Source organism: Delphinapterus leucas, chromosome 3 (genome assembly GCF_059928025.1).
Source record: "Delphinapterus leucas isolate spDelLeu-1000000601 "Yukka" chromosome 3, BTC_Dleu_Yukka2, whole genome shotgun sequence".
NCBI classification, from domain to species: domain Eukaryota; kingdom Metazoa; phylum Chordata; class Mammalia; order Artiodactyla; family Monodontidae; genus Delphinapterus; species Delphinapterus leucas.
Window position 1 is genome coordinate 61,821,682 of NC_143131.1, and position 19,589 is coordinate 61,841,270.

General features: G+C 39.9%; 1 protein-coding gene across 2 annotated transcripts in view; it reads left to right on the top strand.

The window, feature by feature from the left end:
- Positions 1–19,589, top strand: part of IQGAP2 (IQ motif containing GTPase activating protein 2) — a 286,332-nt gene that overhangs the window by 248,360 nt on the left and 18,383 nt on the right. For both annotated transcript variants that reach the window (XM_022594569.3, XM_022594577.3), the window contains 8 exons: positions 1,591–1,754; positions 3,916–4,140; positions 5,375–5,515; positions 5,867–5,951; positions 6,592–6,824; positions 8,854–8,986; positions 14,468–14,570; positions 15,313–15,454. In XM_022594569.3, the coding sequence (XP_022450277.2) occupies positions 1,591–1,754; positions 3,916–4,140; positions 5,375–5,515; positions 5,867–5,951; positions 6,592–6,824; positions 8,854–8,986; positions 14,468–14,570; positions 15,313–15,454 (1,226 nt within the window). The remainder of the gene's footprint in view (positions 1–1,590; positions 1,755–3,915; positions 4,141–5,374; positions 5,516–5,866; positions 5,952–6,591; positions 6,825–8,853; positions 8,987–14,467; positions 14,571–15,312; positions 15,455–19,589) is intronic.

Genomic DNA, 19,589 nt, shown 5'->3' on the forward strand with positions numbered 1-19,589 from the left:
GGAAGGTGAAAATTTAGTCACTGGCCTAAGATTTGTATAGTTTACCCTGTTATGTAAGTGGAGGCTCATTAATGGGAAGGAGAAAAAGCATAGGAGCGTGTTTAGAATAATTCCACAAGGTTTATTCCCTAAACGATCCAAAACTAATAGAACCAGAGCATGACCATTCAGTACTGAGTGAAGTGTCAAAAAATCGTTTATTTTTCTTCACCTTTTCTCCTGTCTGCTTTGGAGACATTAACCCAAGACCAATGAGGAAGCTATAGAAAAGCAAATGGCGTGGATCCCTTTCGCCTTTGGCATTTCTTAGCCAAAGTAGCAGGTCAGCTAGTGTAGGTTTTGCTATGGGCTTGTCTCTTCTGTATGAGCCTAAATTTAAAGTTTTTAGGTCATCGGAGAGGAATGAGGCTTCTTTGGCTTTAGAGTAATTTTCCTTTCTCAGAAGCCGATATGCTTAGTGTGGGAAAAGAATCACCCCAGAATGCTAAGAAAAAGGTTGTCCTGAGCTGCTTATTCATAAAATTTCAGCCAGTCATTATGAGCTTGAAAGTAAATCTAAGTGGTAAACTAAACTAGAATTAGGGTTTTCTTAAAATTTTTAAAGCCAAACTGCTTGAGACTCTTAAATACTGGTTTCCATGTATGGAAAATTTTCTTTTCTCATCGGAAGGAGGATAAAGAGTAGGACTATCAAATTTCTCTGTCACCTTAATATTATATTTTTTTCTTCTAACCTCCATCTGGTGTAACTCCTTCAGAAAAACCACATTACCACAAAGACTGGTGCTACATCTCTTGAACTCCATCCTAAGCTGAACTACATGTCAAGTTTTTTTTAATTCTTGTCCATCTTTAAATTTTTTTTTAATTTAAAGAGATTCTCTCTTCGGATACCAGGTCTATCAGCCACCCCCCTCTCTCTTCTCTTCTTTTTATCTTAGCCTTCTGGGGTGGTTCTTTTCCCACACTAAGCATATGGGCTTCTTGTCAGGTTCTTCTGGCATTTCCCCCATGAACTATCCTGACCTTCACCCCTCTGTTCAGCCTCCCTGCCTCACTCCTACCTTCTCATGCTTTCTAAAACATCATGGCCATCCCACTGTCTCCACATGTAAATGTATCCTTTTCTTTTCCTTTCTTGTCTCAGAATATGGGATGTGTTTCCTTCTATTCATTCATCAGTCCTTCTAGGACAGTCTATTTGGCTGAGCCCTTGGTCCCTTCTTGCCAGTCTCTTCGGATACCAGGTCTATCAGCCACCCCCCGCCTCCTGTGTTTCTACAATAAATATTACTGTGCGGCTCCAAATGGTGTAGAGTGTACATAATACAATTATACTCCATTAAATATGTCATGATATAGTATATAAAATTTAAATCCTACCGTAACTTTCTAGTATAATGTCCTATAGTTTAGTATTAGTATTACCTGCTACCTTTTAAAGTCTTAATATGTGCCAGATACTCTTCTATATGCTTTATACATAATAAGTCATTAAAGTGCAAGGAACTGGGGACTCCTCTCTGCTTTTAATAATATATTAACATATAGTTTTGTGGGGGGGTGTTTCTTCTTCTCACTTTCCTTCAGACAAATCCTTTGTACCTCGCTAAGCTGATTTTCCAGATGCCACAGAACAAGTCAACTAAATTTATGGATACTGTTATTTTCACCCTATACAATTACGCTTCCAATCAACGGGAAGAATATCTACTCCTCAAGCTTTTTAAAGCTGCTCTGGAGGAAGAAATAAAGTATGTATATAAGTATATATGTAAAAATACCAATACCTTTTGTTAGTGGTGGCTATCTCTGATTTACTAAAATAATTTTAAAGTTATTCTTATAAGTTATTTATACATACTAAAATTATCAAATTTCTTGAGAAATTGCCACATCATCGTAGATATATTCAGGTACAGCTTTCTCCCAGCAGTGATATCTTTTCTAATGCTAAGTTCACTCTTGATTTTGCAAGTATACAAAGCTCTTTGAAAGTCAGTGGGGGCTTCCCTGGTGGCGCAGTGGTTAAGAATCCTCCTGCCAATGCAGGGGACATGGGTTCAAGCCCTGGTCCGGGATCCTGCATACTGTGGAGCAGCTACGCCTGTGCGCCACAACTGCTGAGCCTGCGCTCTAGAGCCCGCGAGCCACAACTACTAAAGCCCATGCACCTCGTGCTCTGCGACAAGAGAAGCCACCGCAATGAGAAGCCCGTGCACCGCAACGAAGAGTAGCCCCCGCTCACTGCAACTAGAGAAACCTCGCGCGCAGCAACGAAGACCCAATCAGCCAAAAATAAATAAATAAAATAAATAAATTTATATTAAGAAAAAGTCAGTGTGAAAACCTAATTAAAATTATGTGAGTAGTAAAGCCAGAAACAGATGAGGATAATGATCTCTGCTAAATAGTTTTTCCTTCTTACTGGAATTTAAGCTGCTACTAATTTATTTTTTACTCAGTTAATGTAAAAAATGTGTAGGCAGCTATAATGAATTGGGGGGGGGAACCCATGAGAAATGCCCTTAGCCAACTAGATGGATCTTAACTGTCTTCCTTACTTCTGGATCCCTTAAGCGATGCTAATCCTATAGGTCTCTGAAGCTATTAGCCAGGCACCTCTGCCCTCATGCTGTCTATAAGGCAGCATGAGAAATAGGATTCATGAGAAATAGCAATGCTATGTAGTAGAATAAGGTAAGTACTAAATGAATGATAAGCACAGTGTAACAGATCAGAGGGATGGAAAGAAAAGTGCCAATACAGTCAATCGATAAAGATTGTATGGAAGAGGAAGGAGTTGACCCAAAACCTTGAAGAATATCTACAGTTTTTATAAAAAGAAATGGAAAAGGGAAATAAGGCACTCTGGTGCTAGAAACGGTATGGGCCAAGGGGCAAGAAAGAAAGTAGATTAGTCTAGCCAAGAGGTGACTTAATTAGTGACCACCAGGAAAGTAAGATTGGGCCAGATCATGGGAGACATTGAGTATAGGCCCGAGTGCTGAGGCTCTTTTTACTTTCTGGGAAGGTGTGCAAGGTTTTTGACGTGACCACATTGAGTTTTTAGAAGATTGATCTATCTGCTAGCCACATATGAACAGGATGAATTGGAGCTACACAGTTCAGGGAAATGGGGGGGGGCATGCATAGGAAAAAGGCACAGATTAGATTTTCAACACTGAGTTTGAGTTTTAGGTGTAGAACATGTGGGTGAAATATTTCCAATATCCAGCAGAATACTGGAATTTCAAGGCTAACTCCCAGGAAAGAGACAGGGAGCATCCTAACTTGTATACCGTCACCCAGTATTATTATTAGTCTAGGTCCATTTTTAGTTCATTCCTGCCTTCTAGATTGGAATTAAAGCTGAGAAATTATTTTTAGACCCTTAAATTTCTTGAATAAGTCATCTTACAAATGATAGCTTCCTTTTTTTTTAATAAAAATAATAAACGGGGGATTCTGAGACCCACTTTATTAATGGACACTCAGTCTTCCAATAGCCCTGATAAATTAGAATCAGGACATGCATTGTAGATCCTGCTCTACAGACCCTGTTACCACTGCAAACCTTTAGCCAGATAGGTCAGGCATGTTGTCTAGTGATGGAGGCAGATAGAATGGTCATACTTAGAGAGAAAGCTTTGCCTTAACTTCCCACAAGTTTCAGACTCAGAGGTTGTATTACAAAAGACAGCATGTGGGCCATGTCCACCAAAAGTCTCCTTTGGCTCAGGTGTGCTCACCAAATAAAGACGGGAGATAGCTTCCTTTTAAATCACACCGTCTTTGATCTTCAATGGAGAAAAATACAGCCCCCCAAAGCCCTTGCCCGCCAGAGAGAATATACACTGTTTAAAACTCTATGCATAGAGGCAAACCATTTTGTTTGGTCTGGGCCTTTTTTAGATCAAAGGTGGACCAGGTCCAGGACATAGTTACTGGGAACCCTACAGTCATCAAGATGGTCGTCAGCTTCAACAGAGGTGCCCGTGGACAGAACACACTGCGCCAGCTTCTGGCTCCGGTGGTGAAAGAGATCATCGATGACAAATCCCTGATCATCAACACAAGCCCCGTCGAGGTGTACAAGGCCTGGGTGAACCAACTAGAAACACAGACTGGAGAAGCCAGGTAGCAAAGCCTGGGCAGTGGTGGTTTTCAGTTGTGTTTTATGATCATTTTTATGTGTATATTTATACATACTCTTAAGCTCTGTTAAGCTCTGTTAAAAGAACAAAATTCACTGTGCAAAGTCGATTTTCAATCTAAGATGTTGTTACCTCCCTTAACATACCCAGGCAGGCCACATTCTTGGACTCCTACTCATCTTAGCGGTACATGGTATTTTCAGATTTCGGTACCAGTTGATTCCCGAAGCCACAATTTCTGTAGTTCTCTCCCTTCGTTTTTCTTTGTTGTTTCTAAACCCAGGCCTAGACCTAGACATAGACCTCTTCACCTTATAATACCTACTTTTTTTTTTTTACAATTACCAAGTGAGTAACTTGAACATGTAGGCCTCAACAAGCCGGGTGGGATTGGCTTATTCTAGGTAGCGGTCTGTTGATCCAAGCAATCCCAGCTTTTAATTTCCTGCAAAAGGATGCCATGTGAAATCATTAAGATATGCACAGAGAATTACATGGGTGGTTGTCACAGTACTGTTTGTAATCACAAAAGTTGGGGAAGGTCAAAATATTTTAGCTTTGGGGAATCTGTTAAATAAATGTTTATATAACATAATCGAGTAGTAAGTAACTATTTGGAATGGTGCTATAGAAATATATTTGTTGCCTGGGTAAACTGTTCATAACATAGTTCTTGGTTGTAGTTTGGTACAGTGACTCATTTTCTGTATCAAAAAAAAATATGCACGTATATACACACACGTAAGATCTATATGGGATGTGTATAGACACGAACTGCATTACACCCATATACACACATGCGTAGCAGAGGACCAGAAAGTTATACACTAAAATAAGGAAAAGTAGTTGTCTCTGGGGTCAGTATTGTTTTCTTGTTGGCTTATATGCAAATTTTTCTGTAAAGAACATACTGCTCTTTATAATTTAAAAGAGAGAGGGGGGGAGAGAGAGAGAAAGATAGCTGGGTCTACGTTACCTGGGTCTGCCTGTTATTTTGCCAGAAGAGCCCAGATGGAGAGCCTGGAGTCACCCTGCTGTTCTGGTGGCAGAGGGTTCCATGTGGGTTCTCCCCTGCCCCAAGCAAACATTTTATCATTGGAGTTGGTGGGCAAACTCTACTTCACGATACAAAGCTTGATGGTAGAACCAATGTGGCAAGGATACACGTGCCCTTACCTGAGCCCCCAATTAATCGGAAGCCCTCGTTGTGGTTTCAGCAACCTGCCTTACGATGTGACCACAGAACAAGCTCTGACATACCCGGAAGTGAAAAACAAACTGGAGGCATACATCGAGAACCTGAGAAGGGTCACTGACAAAGTCCTGAGTTCTATCATTTCTTCCCTTGATCTACTGCCGTAAGTTGTATATGTAGCAGCTTTAACTTTCTTCGCTAGAAGTTCTTGAAATACTATGTAAAATAAACCCCTGTAGTGAAGATAGGCGTTTTCCTCATATTGCATTTACTAGTTTAAAAGTTTGCCAACATTTGCACTTTAAATTCATAACTGTTCTCCAAAGAGGGAACAGTACAAAACAGCGCTCAAGTACGATCATCCATGGCGGTCCTGTGATTCCGTTACCATCTCATTTTGTGTTTAATTTTTAGGAAAACTGCTTGGCTTTAGTTGACTGGAACAATTGCTGTGTGTTTCTTCCTCACTTAGCCTTTTTCCATTATTTTCTTTTGTCATCTGTTTTCCATGTAGTTATGGATTGAGGTATATAGCCAAAGTACTGAAGAATTCGATCCGTGAGAAATTTCCCGATGCAACGGAAGATGAGCTATTAAAGGTAGATTTTCAAGGGTGATCTCACCATAGCTTCTCTTGGGGGTAGGAGCCAAAATTACCAACACACCATTTTGTAAAATTTTTCCCCTTGTACGACTTTTTTTTTTTTTTTTGCGGTACGCGGGCCTCTCACTGTTGTGGCCTCTCCCGTTGCGGAGCATAGGCTCCGGACGCGCAGGCCCAGTGGCCATGGCTCACGGGCCTAGCCGCTCTGCGGCATGTGGGATCTTCCCGGACCGGGGCACGAACCCGTGTCCCCTGCATCGGCAGGCGGACTCTCAACCACTGCGCCACCAGGGAAGCCCTGTATGACTTTTTATAATAAGCTACAAGTCTTCTATTCTAATGGCTCTCAAGATTATTGTTATGAGGTTAGTTGGGAGCTCTTATACATTATTGAGGCTCTTTATATTAGAGAATTTGGGGGGGGGCAGTAGCATATTTTCACCAAAAATAATTTTGTTAACTATATTAATAATGTGTGATTATATTCACTACCTTTACTTAACTCCTTGTTAAGATTCAGATCAGAGAACGATTTGCTGTCTTGGGAAATGTCAGTTAATATTAACTTTTAAAAAACCCTCCAAACTCTTGAGTTTTCTCTCTCAAAAATAGTCTTTTCTTCTACATCACTCCAGATTGTTGGAAATCTCCTGTACTATCGGTACATGAACCCAGCCATCGTCGCCCCAGACGGCTTTGATATCATCGACATGACAGCCGGAGGTCAGATAAATTCCGACCAGAGGAGAAACTTGGGATCAGTGGCCAAGGTCCTTCAGCATGCAGCCTCCAACAAGCTCTTTGAAGGAGAAAATGAGCATCTCTCATCTATGAACAATTATTTATCAGAGACGTATCAGGAGTTCAGGTGAGAGGTATCGTTACCTTTGGAGAAACTTGCAGGATGGTGGGCAAGAGGAATGTGTGTTCTGTGCCCAGAGCTGGGCTTGGGGGCAGGAACCTCAGGGCGCTGCATGCATTTCTTGTACTGCTTGTTGCTGTGGGGAAAGAGGAGGGAGTCCAAGCAGGCGGGATTACTTCTGTCTGTTCCCCGTCCCCCCACCACCCCCAGTGCCCCTGTTACATTGAGTCATCCCCATGTGTATGATTTCTGCTACTGACAAGAAGAAATATTTAATCTTCTTGGTACGCTATAGGCTTGTAGTACTTAGAATTAAAGAAATCAAAATAGCTAACTTCTGCTTTTCTGAACTTAAAAAGAGGGTATCATTTTGTCCATTCAGGAAAAGCTTGCCTTTATCTGCATCAAACAATAGTAGGAAACTGAGTATTTGGTTTGGGATGGTTGGGAGAATCCAGCTTCTATGTTTGTTGAGGATTGTGTGTGAATATGTTCTGTTCTGTTCTCGAACATCTCTCAAATATGCATGTAAGACTTAAGTCTGTTGACTTTATAAGCTCTCCAAATTGTATCATTAATCATTCCACGGGGATACGGGAGGAGGACTGAATCTAGCAGGAAGGTTCACTCACCCTGAAGCTCTCTGAGGAAGCACGTTCATCTTGGCGTTCACTTTCTCTTTTCTGCCATTCAGCCAGTCATACAAGTATGACATCTATGTGGCCTCTTTCATGCCTCACTTGGAAAATGATAATTTCCCATTCCTCAGTTTTCCTCTAGATTAGTGATTTATCTGTTGACAAAGGTAGTTCATGATCATTCCTCTCTTTATGGAATTTGTGGCCTCTTGTGAGAAATTTTCCCCAAATCCTCTTACTATGGGAAGTCTTAATTTTCTCAAGCTGCTAATTTTAGGTCTCCTCACTGACTAAAAAAGTAACATCCATTCCTTGCAAATCCTTGTCTGCTATTAGAACCTCTTTTTGCTTCCTTTTTTCTCAGATTATTCCTACCAAACATCTAAGTTTCCAACTCTTCTTCATTTAAAAGGAAATAAAACCAAAAGCCTCCCCTCATCTCTTAAATTCATCTTTTTTTTTTTTTTTTTCTCTTCCGCTCCTATTAATCCTTTGTGTTCCTCAGCAACCATGAAAAGTTACAACCAAAAAAGTGCAGAAAGACCAGTTGTCACGTGGGAGCATGGCTGCCTGCCATTTACCCTGCCCTGGCCTTGGGGTGGGAAGGCACAGGTCTTTCTGGTGTACAAGCCTTGGGTGCCCTTAGGAGATACACCAAGGATAATTTCAGGCATATGAAACATTTGCAAATTTATAGAATAAGATATCGACTCTACCTGTGCAAAGAATCCCTCCTAAACCATCATCGCAGCACACCTGGCTCTTCTCCATCTCTCTGTTGAAATTTGCTGTAGCTTAAAATAGCAGACTTTTTAGAGTCTGAGCACTGGTGGAAGGGAACCTTGTATGTATCTGTGTGTCTGGTCTTAACAGCCTTTCCAGCCAGCAACTGTTGTCTGGATCAACTAAGAGTAGAGTAGGCTTAACTTGAATTTTTGTCAAATTGGTAACAGAAACTCTGAAAGGGTGTTGAAATCCCCAGGAGTTTGTGCCAATTAAAGTAGCAAATTTGACTAATTGCTTTATGGATTGTTTTCTCTACAAAGACTTGATTCTTAGATCAGGGAACATCAGTACTGCCATTTTTGTGTAGATTTCAGGGAGCATTTTTAAAATCGTATTTTTTAAATGACCTGCCCATAGTTTGACTACCTTGGGTCAGTCACAGGGCCTGAGGCGCTAAATGCTCTGTCTGTTCCTTTCTGAGGACCTGGGTCCAACATCCGGAAACAAGGACTCGGCTTCGAGGTCCAGAGCCAGCCTTGGAAGGTGCTGGAACAGGTGCCCCGAGGTGTACAGTAGAAAACAAAGCACAAGCCATCACTGAAGATTTCCTCACCATTTTATTCACAAATTTGACTCTGTCTTAAGACTCTTGGTTTTTTTTCCTTTTTTAGGAAATATTTCAAAGAAGCATGTAATGTCCCTGAACCAGAAGAAAAGTTTAATATGGATAAATACACAGATGTGGTGACAGTCAGCAAACCAGTCATTTATATTTCAATTGAAGAAATCATCAGCACGCATTCAGTAAGAGAGGTTGGAGGAGGGTCTTAGCAATGGACACGGGGTTCAGACACCTGCTCTTGGAAATGTTTAGTTTCTACAGGGTGTTACTGTAAGCATGTGCCCCTACTTACGTCCTCAACCTAAAAAATACTTGAATTATGTATTCCCTGACCCTTATGCATTGACTAATCTCCTCTTCCCGAACAGGAAAAGTCTACCTTTGACATGATACACGTATTCCCTGACTCTTGTGCCTTAGGAAAACTCCTTCTCTCAAGCAAGGAAAGTTTACTTCTTCCGTGATCCAGTTACAGTCAGGTGGTGAATGTGTAGTTTAAGCCCCGAGCCCGGGCAGCCCTGATACTTTCTCCACCCACCAGGGCCACACTGCCTGGACCCCAGAGTCCGTCTCTCCCCCTTTCAAGAATTCTCTTCGCATTTCCAGTAATTTTCTGGGAAAAGGAGAATGCTCCCTCTCTTCTAATGTTTGGACATAAAGAGGGAGGGGATAAACAGGCGTATCCAGGTTGGGGAAAAGAAGACATACACCCCACACCCCAGCAATAGCCGCCTACAAAGAATCGCTTCTGTTGTTCTGGAAAACCCCACTTCTTAGAACGAGGCACTGTCGGTCTGCTGTGTCATAATGTCTCCCTCTGGTTCACGTGCAGACATCACCACCATCAACCATTAGCCTGTATTAAGTGCATTTTGAGGGCAGGGCAGTTTTCTCGGCATGGTGAGGGTCTTTGTTTGCTTAAGACCAGAGCTTATTTCCTGAACCAGCTAGGTTCTTAAAGCATAACCTTTTCAAGAACAGTTCTGGACATGACTACTCCAAGCTAAGTCCTGAGGACATGCAAGAAATCCGCCCAAGAGCTCCAGAATCAGAACCTGCATTCTCCCAAGATCCCAGGTGACTCAGATACACACTGAAGCTCAAGAAGCCCTGGTTAAGGATGCACCCAGCTTCAAATGATACACGCAACTGGCGGAGAGCACGACAAATACACACCTCTTAAAGGGCCAGCCCTTCCCCCCACCAAACCAGATATACTAACAAGTAGCAAAATTGGCTGCTCAAAATTTCAGTCTTCATATTAAACTCTTCTAAGTAACTAAACCTTAAATATGGGTTGGAAAGAAAGATTGAATCAACTTTTGATTTCCCTCTTTCAGGGTTGGGACAGGGAACCTCCTTGACATTTGCAACAAGCTCTCCATCAGTGTTTTGAGTGACCCTAAACAAAAGCAGATCTGAATGACCAGCTGAGGGCGTGAGTGGGTTGATTAAATAAAGAGGCTATACTTGTTTTCCCTATATATAAACACCCCAAATCACCAAGCAAACACATCCAGTATATGCAGCACTTGCAAAAATAGTTTTCTAACGAACAAGTAGACTTATTCATATTTGAGCCACGACGCATTTATCTATTTTTTTATGGCAAATTTTTCGTCTCAAAAAGATGCCCACACATTGGCTGCACATGTGCTGAGGGCAATAGCCACATGCAGGAAAAGTGAGAGATTCTTTCCCAAGGAGAGCTGAGAGACAATGTTACTGTATTAATTTAGACTGTTACTCTTCAAAGAGAAATAGTCTGTTCCTTTCGTCAACAAGAGTTGAAAACAGAATCCAATCCTGGGAAACATAACTCGTAACCAGTTTGGAATTCCATCATGTGTGATGTCGGAAGCAGATGTAATAACATGGGAGAAGTGTAATTGCAGGGAAAGACTGTCCTTGTTTACTGTCTGTCTCAAGTGAGGAGGTGTCCACATGCAGACACAAGCACGGCAGTAGCATGACCTGCCACGCCTGTGTCCACATACTTGTCCCTTGTTCTCTAAGGAACATGTAGAACATCAGCTCTTTAAGGAGACATTTTCAGGAAATTTTGATGTTCTGTCATTATCAGAATAAAGAGTAGAAGCTGGCTGCCTAAATCATCCCTTCCAGAGACAGCAGCCCATCAGTTGTCCCATCTCTTCAGAGAACTAGAACATAAACGTATCCATCTTGCTTATTTTGTTCTTGTCTCTGACTTACCTTACCCCAAAATATCCTGTGTACTACTTCCAGATTTCACCGTGTCTTTCTGTCATCTGTGTTACTTATATAACATCTTGCTTTAAATCTAACCATAGTAGAAAAACTAGCATGTCTTACAGTGGACAGAACTTTAAAAGTAGTTGAATATAGTTGCTTCCTTGAAGCTATGCATCTGAGGCCCCCTCTCCCTTTCTTAAAAACCCAATTTGTAAGTATCAGGGAATGTTAGGGAAAATTCAGCATTAAACAGATAACTCTCTCCTTCACTAATCTTAAAGATTAAAAGAGAATGGAAAAGGAAGTAATCAAGGCAGTGTTGTACCGGCATAAGGATAGACATACCAGTCAATGAGATAGAACTGAGAGTCTAGAAATCTTCAAATCTGTGGTCAATTTGTTTTTGACAAGGGACTAAAACAGTTCAGTGGGCAAAGAATAGTCTTTTCAACAAATGGTTCTGGGACAACTGGAAATCCGCATGCCAAGAATGAAGTTGGACCCTTTCCTCCCACCCTATACAAAAATGAACTCGAAATGGATCAGAGACCTAAATATAAGAGCTGAAATTATAAAACTCTTAGAAGAAAACATAGGAGGAAATCTTTGTGGCCTTGGCAATGGTTTCTTAGATATGACACCAAATGTACAAGGCACAAAAGGAAAAAAAACGAAAACAAAAAAACAGATAAATTGGACCTCCTCAAAGTTGGAAACTTTTGTGCTGTAAACATTGCCATCAAGAAAAGACAACCAAGGGAATGAGAGAAAATAATTGCAGATAATGTATCTGTTAAAGGACTTGGATCCAGAATACATAAAGAAAACCCACAACTCCATGGTGAGATAAATAATCTGATCTAAAAATGGACAACTGCACATCAAATGACACAATGAACACAGTGAAAAGGCAACCTACAGAATGGAAGAAATATTTGCAAATCATATACTGTATCTGATAAAGGGTTAATATCCAGAATATGTAAAGAATTCTCACAATTTGACAACAACAAAAAACAGCCCAATTTTAAAATGAGCTACAGACCTGAATAGACATTTCTCCAAAGAAGATATAGAAATGGCTGGCAAGCACATGAAAAGATGCTCAACATCACTAATGACTAGGGAAATCCAAATCAAAACCACAATGATTTTGCCTCATTGTATAATAGAGACAGCCTATAAATCTATCATTTGGTTTGGAAAAAGAAAAAAATAAAAACATGAGATACCATCTTACACCCATTATGGCGGCTACTATAAAAACAAAAACAGGGCTTCCCTGGTGGCGCAGTGGTTGAGAGTCCACCTAACGATGCAGGGGACACGGCTTCGTGCCCTGGTCTGGGAAGATCCCACATGCCGCGGAGTGGCTGGGCCCGTGAGCCATGGCCGCTGAGCCTGTGCGTCCGGAACCTGTGCTCCGCAACGGGAGAGGCCACAACAGTGAGAGGCCCGCGTACCAAAAAAAAATGGTTAAGATGGTAGATTTTATGATGTGTATTTTACTACAGTTAAAAATAAAAACATAAAAATAAAATTTTTAAATGGGCAAGCGATCTGAATAGAGATTTCTCCAAGGAAAATATACAATAGCCAATAAGCACATGAAAAGATGCTCATCATTATTGGTCATCAGGGAATGCACATCAAAACCAAAATGCGATAACTTCACGCCCACTAGGATAGCTAGAATTAAAAAGTCAGGTAATAATAAACGTTGGCAAGGATGTAGAATGACTGAAACTCTCATATACTGCTGGTGGAGATGCAAAATGGTGCAGCCACTTAGGAAATCAGTTTGGCAATTCCTAAATGTTAAACAGAGTTACTAGGTGATGAAGCAATTCCTAGGTATGGGCTCAAGAAAAATGAAAACATGTGCACACAAAAACTGGTCCATGAATGTTCACAGCAGCATATTCATAATAGCCAAAAACTGGAAACAAATGTCCATCAAAAGATGAATGAATGAAGTGCGATATATCCACATAATGGAAAAATTTTTCAGGGATAAAGAGGAACAAGTGCATGCTACAACCTGGATGAACCTTGAAACCATCATGCTCAGTGAGAGAAACCAGTCACAAAAGGACACACATTGTATGAGTCCACTCATGTGAAGCAACCGGAACAGCTATATCTATAGAGACAGAAAGTACATTAATGGCTTCCAGGAGGAAGGGGTAATACTGGGGAGTGACAGCTAATGGGTACACAGTTTCTTTTAAGGTGATGAAAATATTCTGAAATTAGATAGTGGTGATGGTTACACAAGTCTTTGCATATACTAAAAACCATCGTTATCATAGGTTTTAAATGCGTGGATGTGATGGTGTGTTAATTGTATCTCAATAAAGCTGTTGAGAGAAAAGAGATTAAAAATGAAAAAGACTAATTTTATTATATGATTCAGTGTTTTGTAAGTTAGCTACTCAAAACAACTAAAATTAGATTTCCCATCACCAGGGATACCAGTCCCACACTTTGGAAACATTGTTTTAATTTAACTCTAAATGAAAACAAGAGCAGCTGTGTTTTCATAGCTGTGCCCCCAGAGTTACTATGTTTCCTCTAAGACCTGGCAAACACCCAGCAGTGTTCCCCTTAATCCATTTTTGGAATTCTGAAAGGAAGAGCCAACTGGTACATCTAGGTCTCAGGCCAAGGAATCATATGGGCATTTCTGCTATCCATACCCATGAAAGATCTTCAATGCCAGACAGATTGAAATAGCTAATTGTGGTGATTTGAAAAAATATATAGTGTTTGATTACTGAATAATTTTTCTCTGAAGAGTTATGGAAATGTCCTTACAGTTTGCTACCATATTAGCCAAGAGACTTGTGTGTTGTTCTAGACTCTTTCCCCAACTTTGACTTTTTTTTTCCTCTTTTTTATTGATGTGTTGTTGATTTACAATGCTGTGTTAGTTTCAGGTGTACAGAAAAGTGATTCAGACTACTATGTGTGTAGTCTTTCAGATTCTTTTCCCTTATAGGTTATTACGAAATATTGAGTATAGTTCCCTGTGCTGTACAGTAGGTCCTTATTGGTTATCTATTTTATATATAGTAGTGTGTATGTGTTAATCCAAAACTCCTAATTTATCCCTCAACTTTGACTTTTGTATAAACATGGAGGGAGCACAGGGTTTAGGTGGAAGAAGGCTGCCTCTTGGCAGATCTTGCAAGATCTTGCTGAAAGAGTGTTTATGAACACCTTTCACAAAACTACAGTTTCTCGATGAAGAGTGGGCACTTGCCTCTAAGATAAAATGCAAGCTGTGTCTCTCTGTGATCTCTAATTTTAATATATGTCAGACTTGTATTTAAGGTTCAAACAATATCAGAAAAAAGTTATGAAAAACTGGGAAGGGAACTATGTAAATATGGTAGCCATTGAGAACTGACTTTTATTTTTGTATGTGTGTTGCTTTCTATATAAAGCTCCTGTTGGAACACCAGGATGCAATTGCCCCTGAAAAAAATGACTTACTGAATGAACTTTTGGAATTGCTGGGAGAGGTACCTAATGTGGAATCTTTCCTTGGTAAGGGCTTCTTCCCTCTGGTTTGTATTTGATTGGTTGGTTGGATGGTTGGTTGGTTTTCCTATCCTAGATCAAAAAATCTTTATAATTTAATACTTAAGTTTATTTAAAGGATAACTACACTAGCCCCTTCCTACATGAAGGATTCTGTAATTCTTAGTGTGCTAGATTATCAAACAATTTGATACTCTTGAAGCTCTAGATACATCAAAAACGATTTGTCAACCATAAAGAAAGAAAAAGAGTGAAATTTATTAGACATTCCTTGCTATGTTCTCCAATGGTGTCTTTTAGTAACAGTTCTCTCTTTTAGTAATTTTTTTCAGATTTCGAATATTGATGTCCTATGCTATTTTAATGTTTAATTCCGAGATTTTTTTAAGTGTATTGGAATGTGTTTTTTTTTTTTTTGCGGTACGCGAGCCTCTCACTGCCGTGGCCTCTCCCGTTGCGGAGCACAGGCTCCGGACGCCCAGGCTCAGCGGCCATGGCTCACGGGCCTAGCCGCTCCACGGCATGTGAGATCTTCCCGAACCGGGGCACGAACCCGTGAACCCTGCATCGGCAGGCGGACTCTCAACCACTGCGCCACCAGGGAAGCCCTGGAATGTGTTTTCTTCTCAGGACCATGATCTCCTGTTCAACTACCGAGCCCATGTTTCCTACAGAACCTTTATCTTACATTGTTGATGCCACTGTCACAATCAGTGAATTGGAAAAATAACAATATTTTATTCTACAGGGGAAGGAGCTGTTGACCCCAGTGACCCTGACAAGGTAAACACACTAAGTCAACTTGCAAAGACTGAGATTTCCCTTTTCCTGACCAGCAAGTACGACATAGGAGATGGTGAAGCTATAGATGGCCAAAGCCTCATGATCAAGTAAGTTTGGAGCTTAAAGAGCACATGTCTCCAATTATGCATCTTAAACCATGCAAATTCAAATAAGGCTAATTCCTCAAATAATCCATTTTAAAATATCTAAATATTGAAATACATTATGTTTATCCATCAAACATCTAACTAAGGAATAGTAGACTCTTTGTAATTTAAGAGGGAACTAAATATCATGATACCTTCTTAAAGCCTATCTTGTTTTTTAGTTTTCCTTGTAGTAATTTGATTCCTTTCCTTTAAGAAATGATTAACTCAGCTGGTGAAAGGCCTCACGTAGCTGAAAGGAAATATCTGTTTCAGTGGTCAAAAGAATAGTCAAGGAAATACCTTGAACCTAATTTATTTTCTGGTATAAAATGTTAACGTAAAAGGCACACACGATAAGACATAATGCTATTATCTGATTTATTAAACACCTTGCCTATTAAACTAAGCCTGGATATCTTGACCAACTTTGACTTTATTTATACCCAATTTCTTGTTCTCAAAGATTTCAAGCGAAGCTTTCACACTTTTAATTAATACTGTACTTTTTCCGTCAAGGCCTCGTGGACATTCCACATCAGTCCTTTACATACAGGGTAAGAAAGAATGATCCATCACCATAAATCGAGACGCCTTAAACCAAAGCCAGGTGCTCACCAAACAATACAGTTTTTAAGAACTAATATAACCAAAAGGATTCGCATTAACACGTTAGAACAGTTGTACGTTGGGGTGAGGTGGAGAATGGAAATGAGAAATGGGGAGAAAAGGAAATAAATAAGTATTTAAATAATACTTCACACATGACTTCCACGGTACAGGCCCTGAATTCTGAGGTTGTTTTAATTTGCTACAAGACCTTTCTGTTCTGCCACTGACATGCTTTGGACAGTACTCATTTCTAGTTGACTTTTTCCAGATATTCAATGCCATGAAAATGGAAAAAAAAAAAAAAAACTTAGTGTGCTATGTTGGAATATGTACATATGTGCTTCTTCTACTAGGCTTGTTTATTTTGTGCTCCGATTATCTCTAAGGATCTGTTTGTTCACGTAGCCAAATACTTGAGTATCTACTCTGTGTCCATGGCACTGGGCTTGAGGCTGAGGACACAGCGGTGAGCAAGCCATTAAGGGTCCCTGCCTTCCGGGGGTCTGCAGTCTGATGGAGAGCACAGCTCACCTGAGGGACGCAGGACTCCTACACAAACTTGGCTTCATAAGAGTTGAGGGCAGTTCCTTTAAACTACTGATGATGAAGTCAGATTGCACTTGCAGAGACAGCTCAGGACCGGGCAACAGAAAAAAGGGGGAAAACTGTGGAAGCTGCTCCCTGGGTTCCTCTGAGCATGTGCCAATTACAAAGGTAACTGGAAATACAGATCCTGTGGTTCCACCATGCAAATTAAATTAGGCCAGTTATCCTGTGATCTCATAAGCTTTGTCCTTTAGAAGTAACAGGAAGAAATTTTTTCATAATTAATTTTGTCTGTTACTTGAGCACCATTTTCTAGATGCAGTCAACTCAAATGTCTGCATTAATGAATGGAGATCATGATTTGGGTAGTCTAAAATATCAAATAGTCTGAACATCGTGTATATTTATACTTATTTCTGAATCTGAGTCTCCATGGTTCTGTGAATTTTTGGAGTGCACATTTCAAAAGCAAAACCATGAAAGTCAGGTGTGTGGGGCAGCAATGCATCTTAGCCAGGAAGGCCTGGTGCATTGTCCTACTTGCCTCAGCCCTTGTGTGGCTCCCTCCCCACTGTATGCTAGAAAAAAGTACTGTCTACTTCTTTAATCACCATTCCAAGTAGAGCCAGACAGTGGTTTTATTTATTTGCTTACTTACTCTTGTATTTTGTAGTAAAATACACACAACATAAAATTTACCAATCTAACCTTTTAAAGTATACAATTCAGTGGCACTTAGTACGTCCAGAATGTTGTGCAAGCACCACAACTATCTAGTTCCAGAACATTGTTATCACCCCAAAAGTAACCCTGTGTTCATTAAGCAGTCATTCCCCAATGACCCTGGGGCATCGTTTCTGCTTTCTGTCTCTATGAACTTGCCTATTCTGGAAATATCATATAATGGAATCATACAATATGTGGCCTTTTGTGTCTGGCTTCTCTTATTCAGCATATTTTTGGCTGAATAACATTCCATTGTATGGACATACCACATTTATCTTGGACATTTGGGTTGTTGCTACCTTTTGGCTATAGTGAATAGTACTACTGTAAACATTTATATACATCTTTTTACTTGAATACTGTTTTCAGTTCTTTTGGGTATACACCTAGGAGTGGAATTGCTGGGTCATATGGTAATTCTGTTTTGAGGAACTGCCAGACCTTTTTTCCACAGTGGCTACACCATTTTATATTCCTACCAACAAAGTATGAGAGTTTCAATTTTTCCATAATTCACCAAAATTTATTTTCTGTTTTGTTTATTTTGTTGTCATAGCCATCCTAGTGGGTATGTAGTATCTCATTGTGGTTTTGATTTGCATTTCCCTAATGATTAATAATTAATAATGTTTCCATGTGCTTGTCAGCCTGTCTTCTTTGTAGAAATGTCTATTCAAGTCTTTTGCCCATTCTTTAGTTGGATTGTTTGTCTTTTTGTTGCAGAGTTGTAAGAGTTCTTTATATGTTCTGGATGGTAAACCCCTATCAGATATGTGATTTGCAAATATTTTCACCCCTTCTATGGGTTGTCTTTTTATTATTGAAGTATAGTTGATTTACAGTGTTATGTTAATTACTGCTGTACAGCAAAGTAATTCAGTTATATATATACATTCTTCTTTTTAATATATTTTTTCCATTACGGTTTATCATAGGCTATTGAATATAGTTCTTTATGCTATACAGTAGGACCTTGTTGTTTATCCATTCTATATATTAAAGCTTATATCTGCTACCAACCTCCCACTCCATCCCTCCGCCAGCCCCACCACCACCCCCCTCCGGCCACCACCAGTCTGTTCTCTATGTCTGTGATTCTGTTTCTGTTTCATAGATAGGTTCATTTGTGTCATGTTTTAGATTCCAAATATAAGTGATATCATATGGTATTTGTCTTTCTCTTTCTGACTTATGTCACTTAGTATAATAATCTCTAGTTGTATCCATGTTGCTGCAAATGGCATTATTTCAGGGCTGTCTTTTTATTCTCTTGGTAATATCCTTTTCTGTAGAACAGTTTTTTAACTTAATGAAATGCAGTTTATCTATTTTTTGTTGTTGTTTCTTGTGCTTTTGGTGTCATAAGAATTCATTGTTCAATTCAAGATCATGAGGATTTACTCTTGTGTTTTTTTCTAAAGTGTTCTATAGTTTCAGCTTTTATACTTAGGTCTGTGATCCCTTTTGAGCTAATTTTTGTGTATGGTGGAAGGTCGGGGTCCAACGTTATTCTTTTGCATGTGGATGCCCAGTTTTCCACAACAATTTCTTAAAGAGACTATTCTTTCTCCATTAGGTGGTCTAGACACTCTTGTCAAAAGCCAGTCTACCATACATGTATGGTTTTCTAGACTCTAAATTCTATTCCATTGATCTATATGCCTATCCTTATGCTAGTACCACACTGCATTTATCACTGTAGCTTTGTAGTAAGTTTTGAAGTTGGGAAGTATGAGTCTTCCAAGTTGTTCTTTTTCAAGATTCTTTTGGCTACTTGGGGTTCCTTGCAATTCCATGTGAACTGTAGGATCAACTTTTCCATTTATATAAAAAAGACTATTGGGCCAATGTTTTAATAGATTCAATAATTTACTGCTTTCATAGGCCTCTGGGGTCTAGAAAGCCTTCCTCTGGGCATACTTCAAGATCCTGCTGTTAGCAGAGCCCTTCACTAAGCAGCCCAGTGGATCATCGTGGATAACAACTTGAAATGAAGACTGACCAAGTAGCCTTCCCCAAAAGTGGAATTTGGGTATTGCCCAAAACAGTCAGTAGAGTTCGCTCCATGATGTTAGGCTAGTCTTACTTCCAAATACATTATACCTTAAGTATATATTTCAAAATCTTGATACTAACAGATAATTATAAAATGTGTCATTGACAAGGAGCTTGGAGACCACCTAGTCTGAGTCTTTATCTCTGAGGTGAGAAA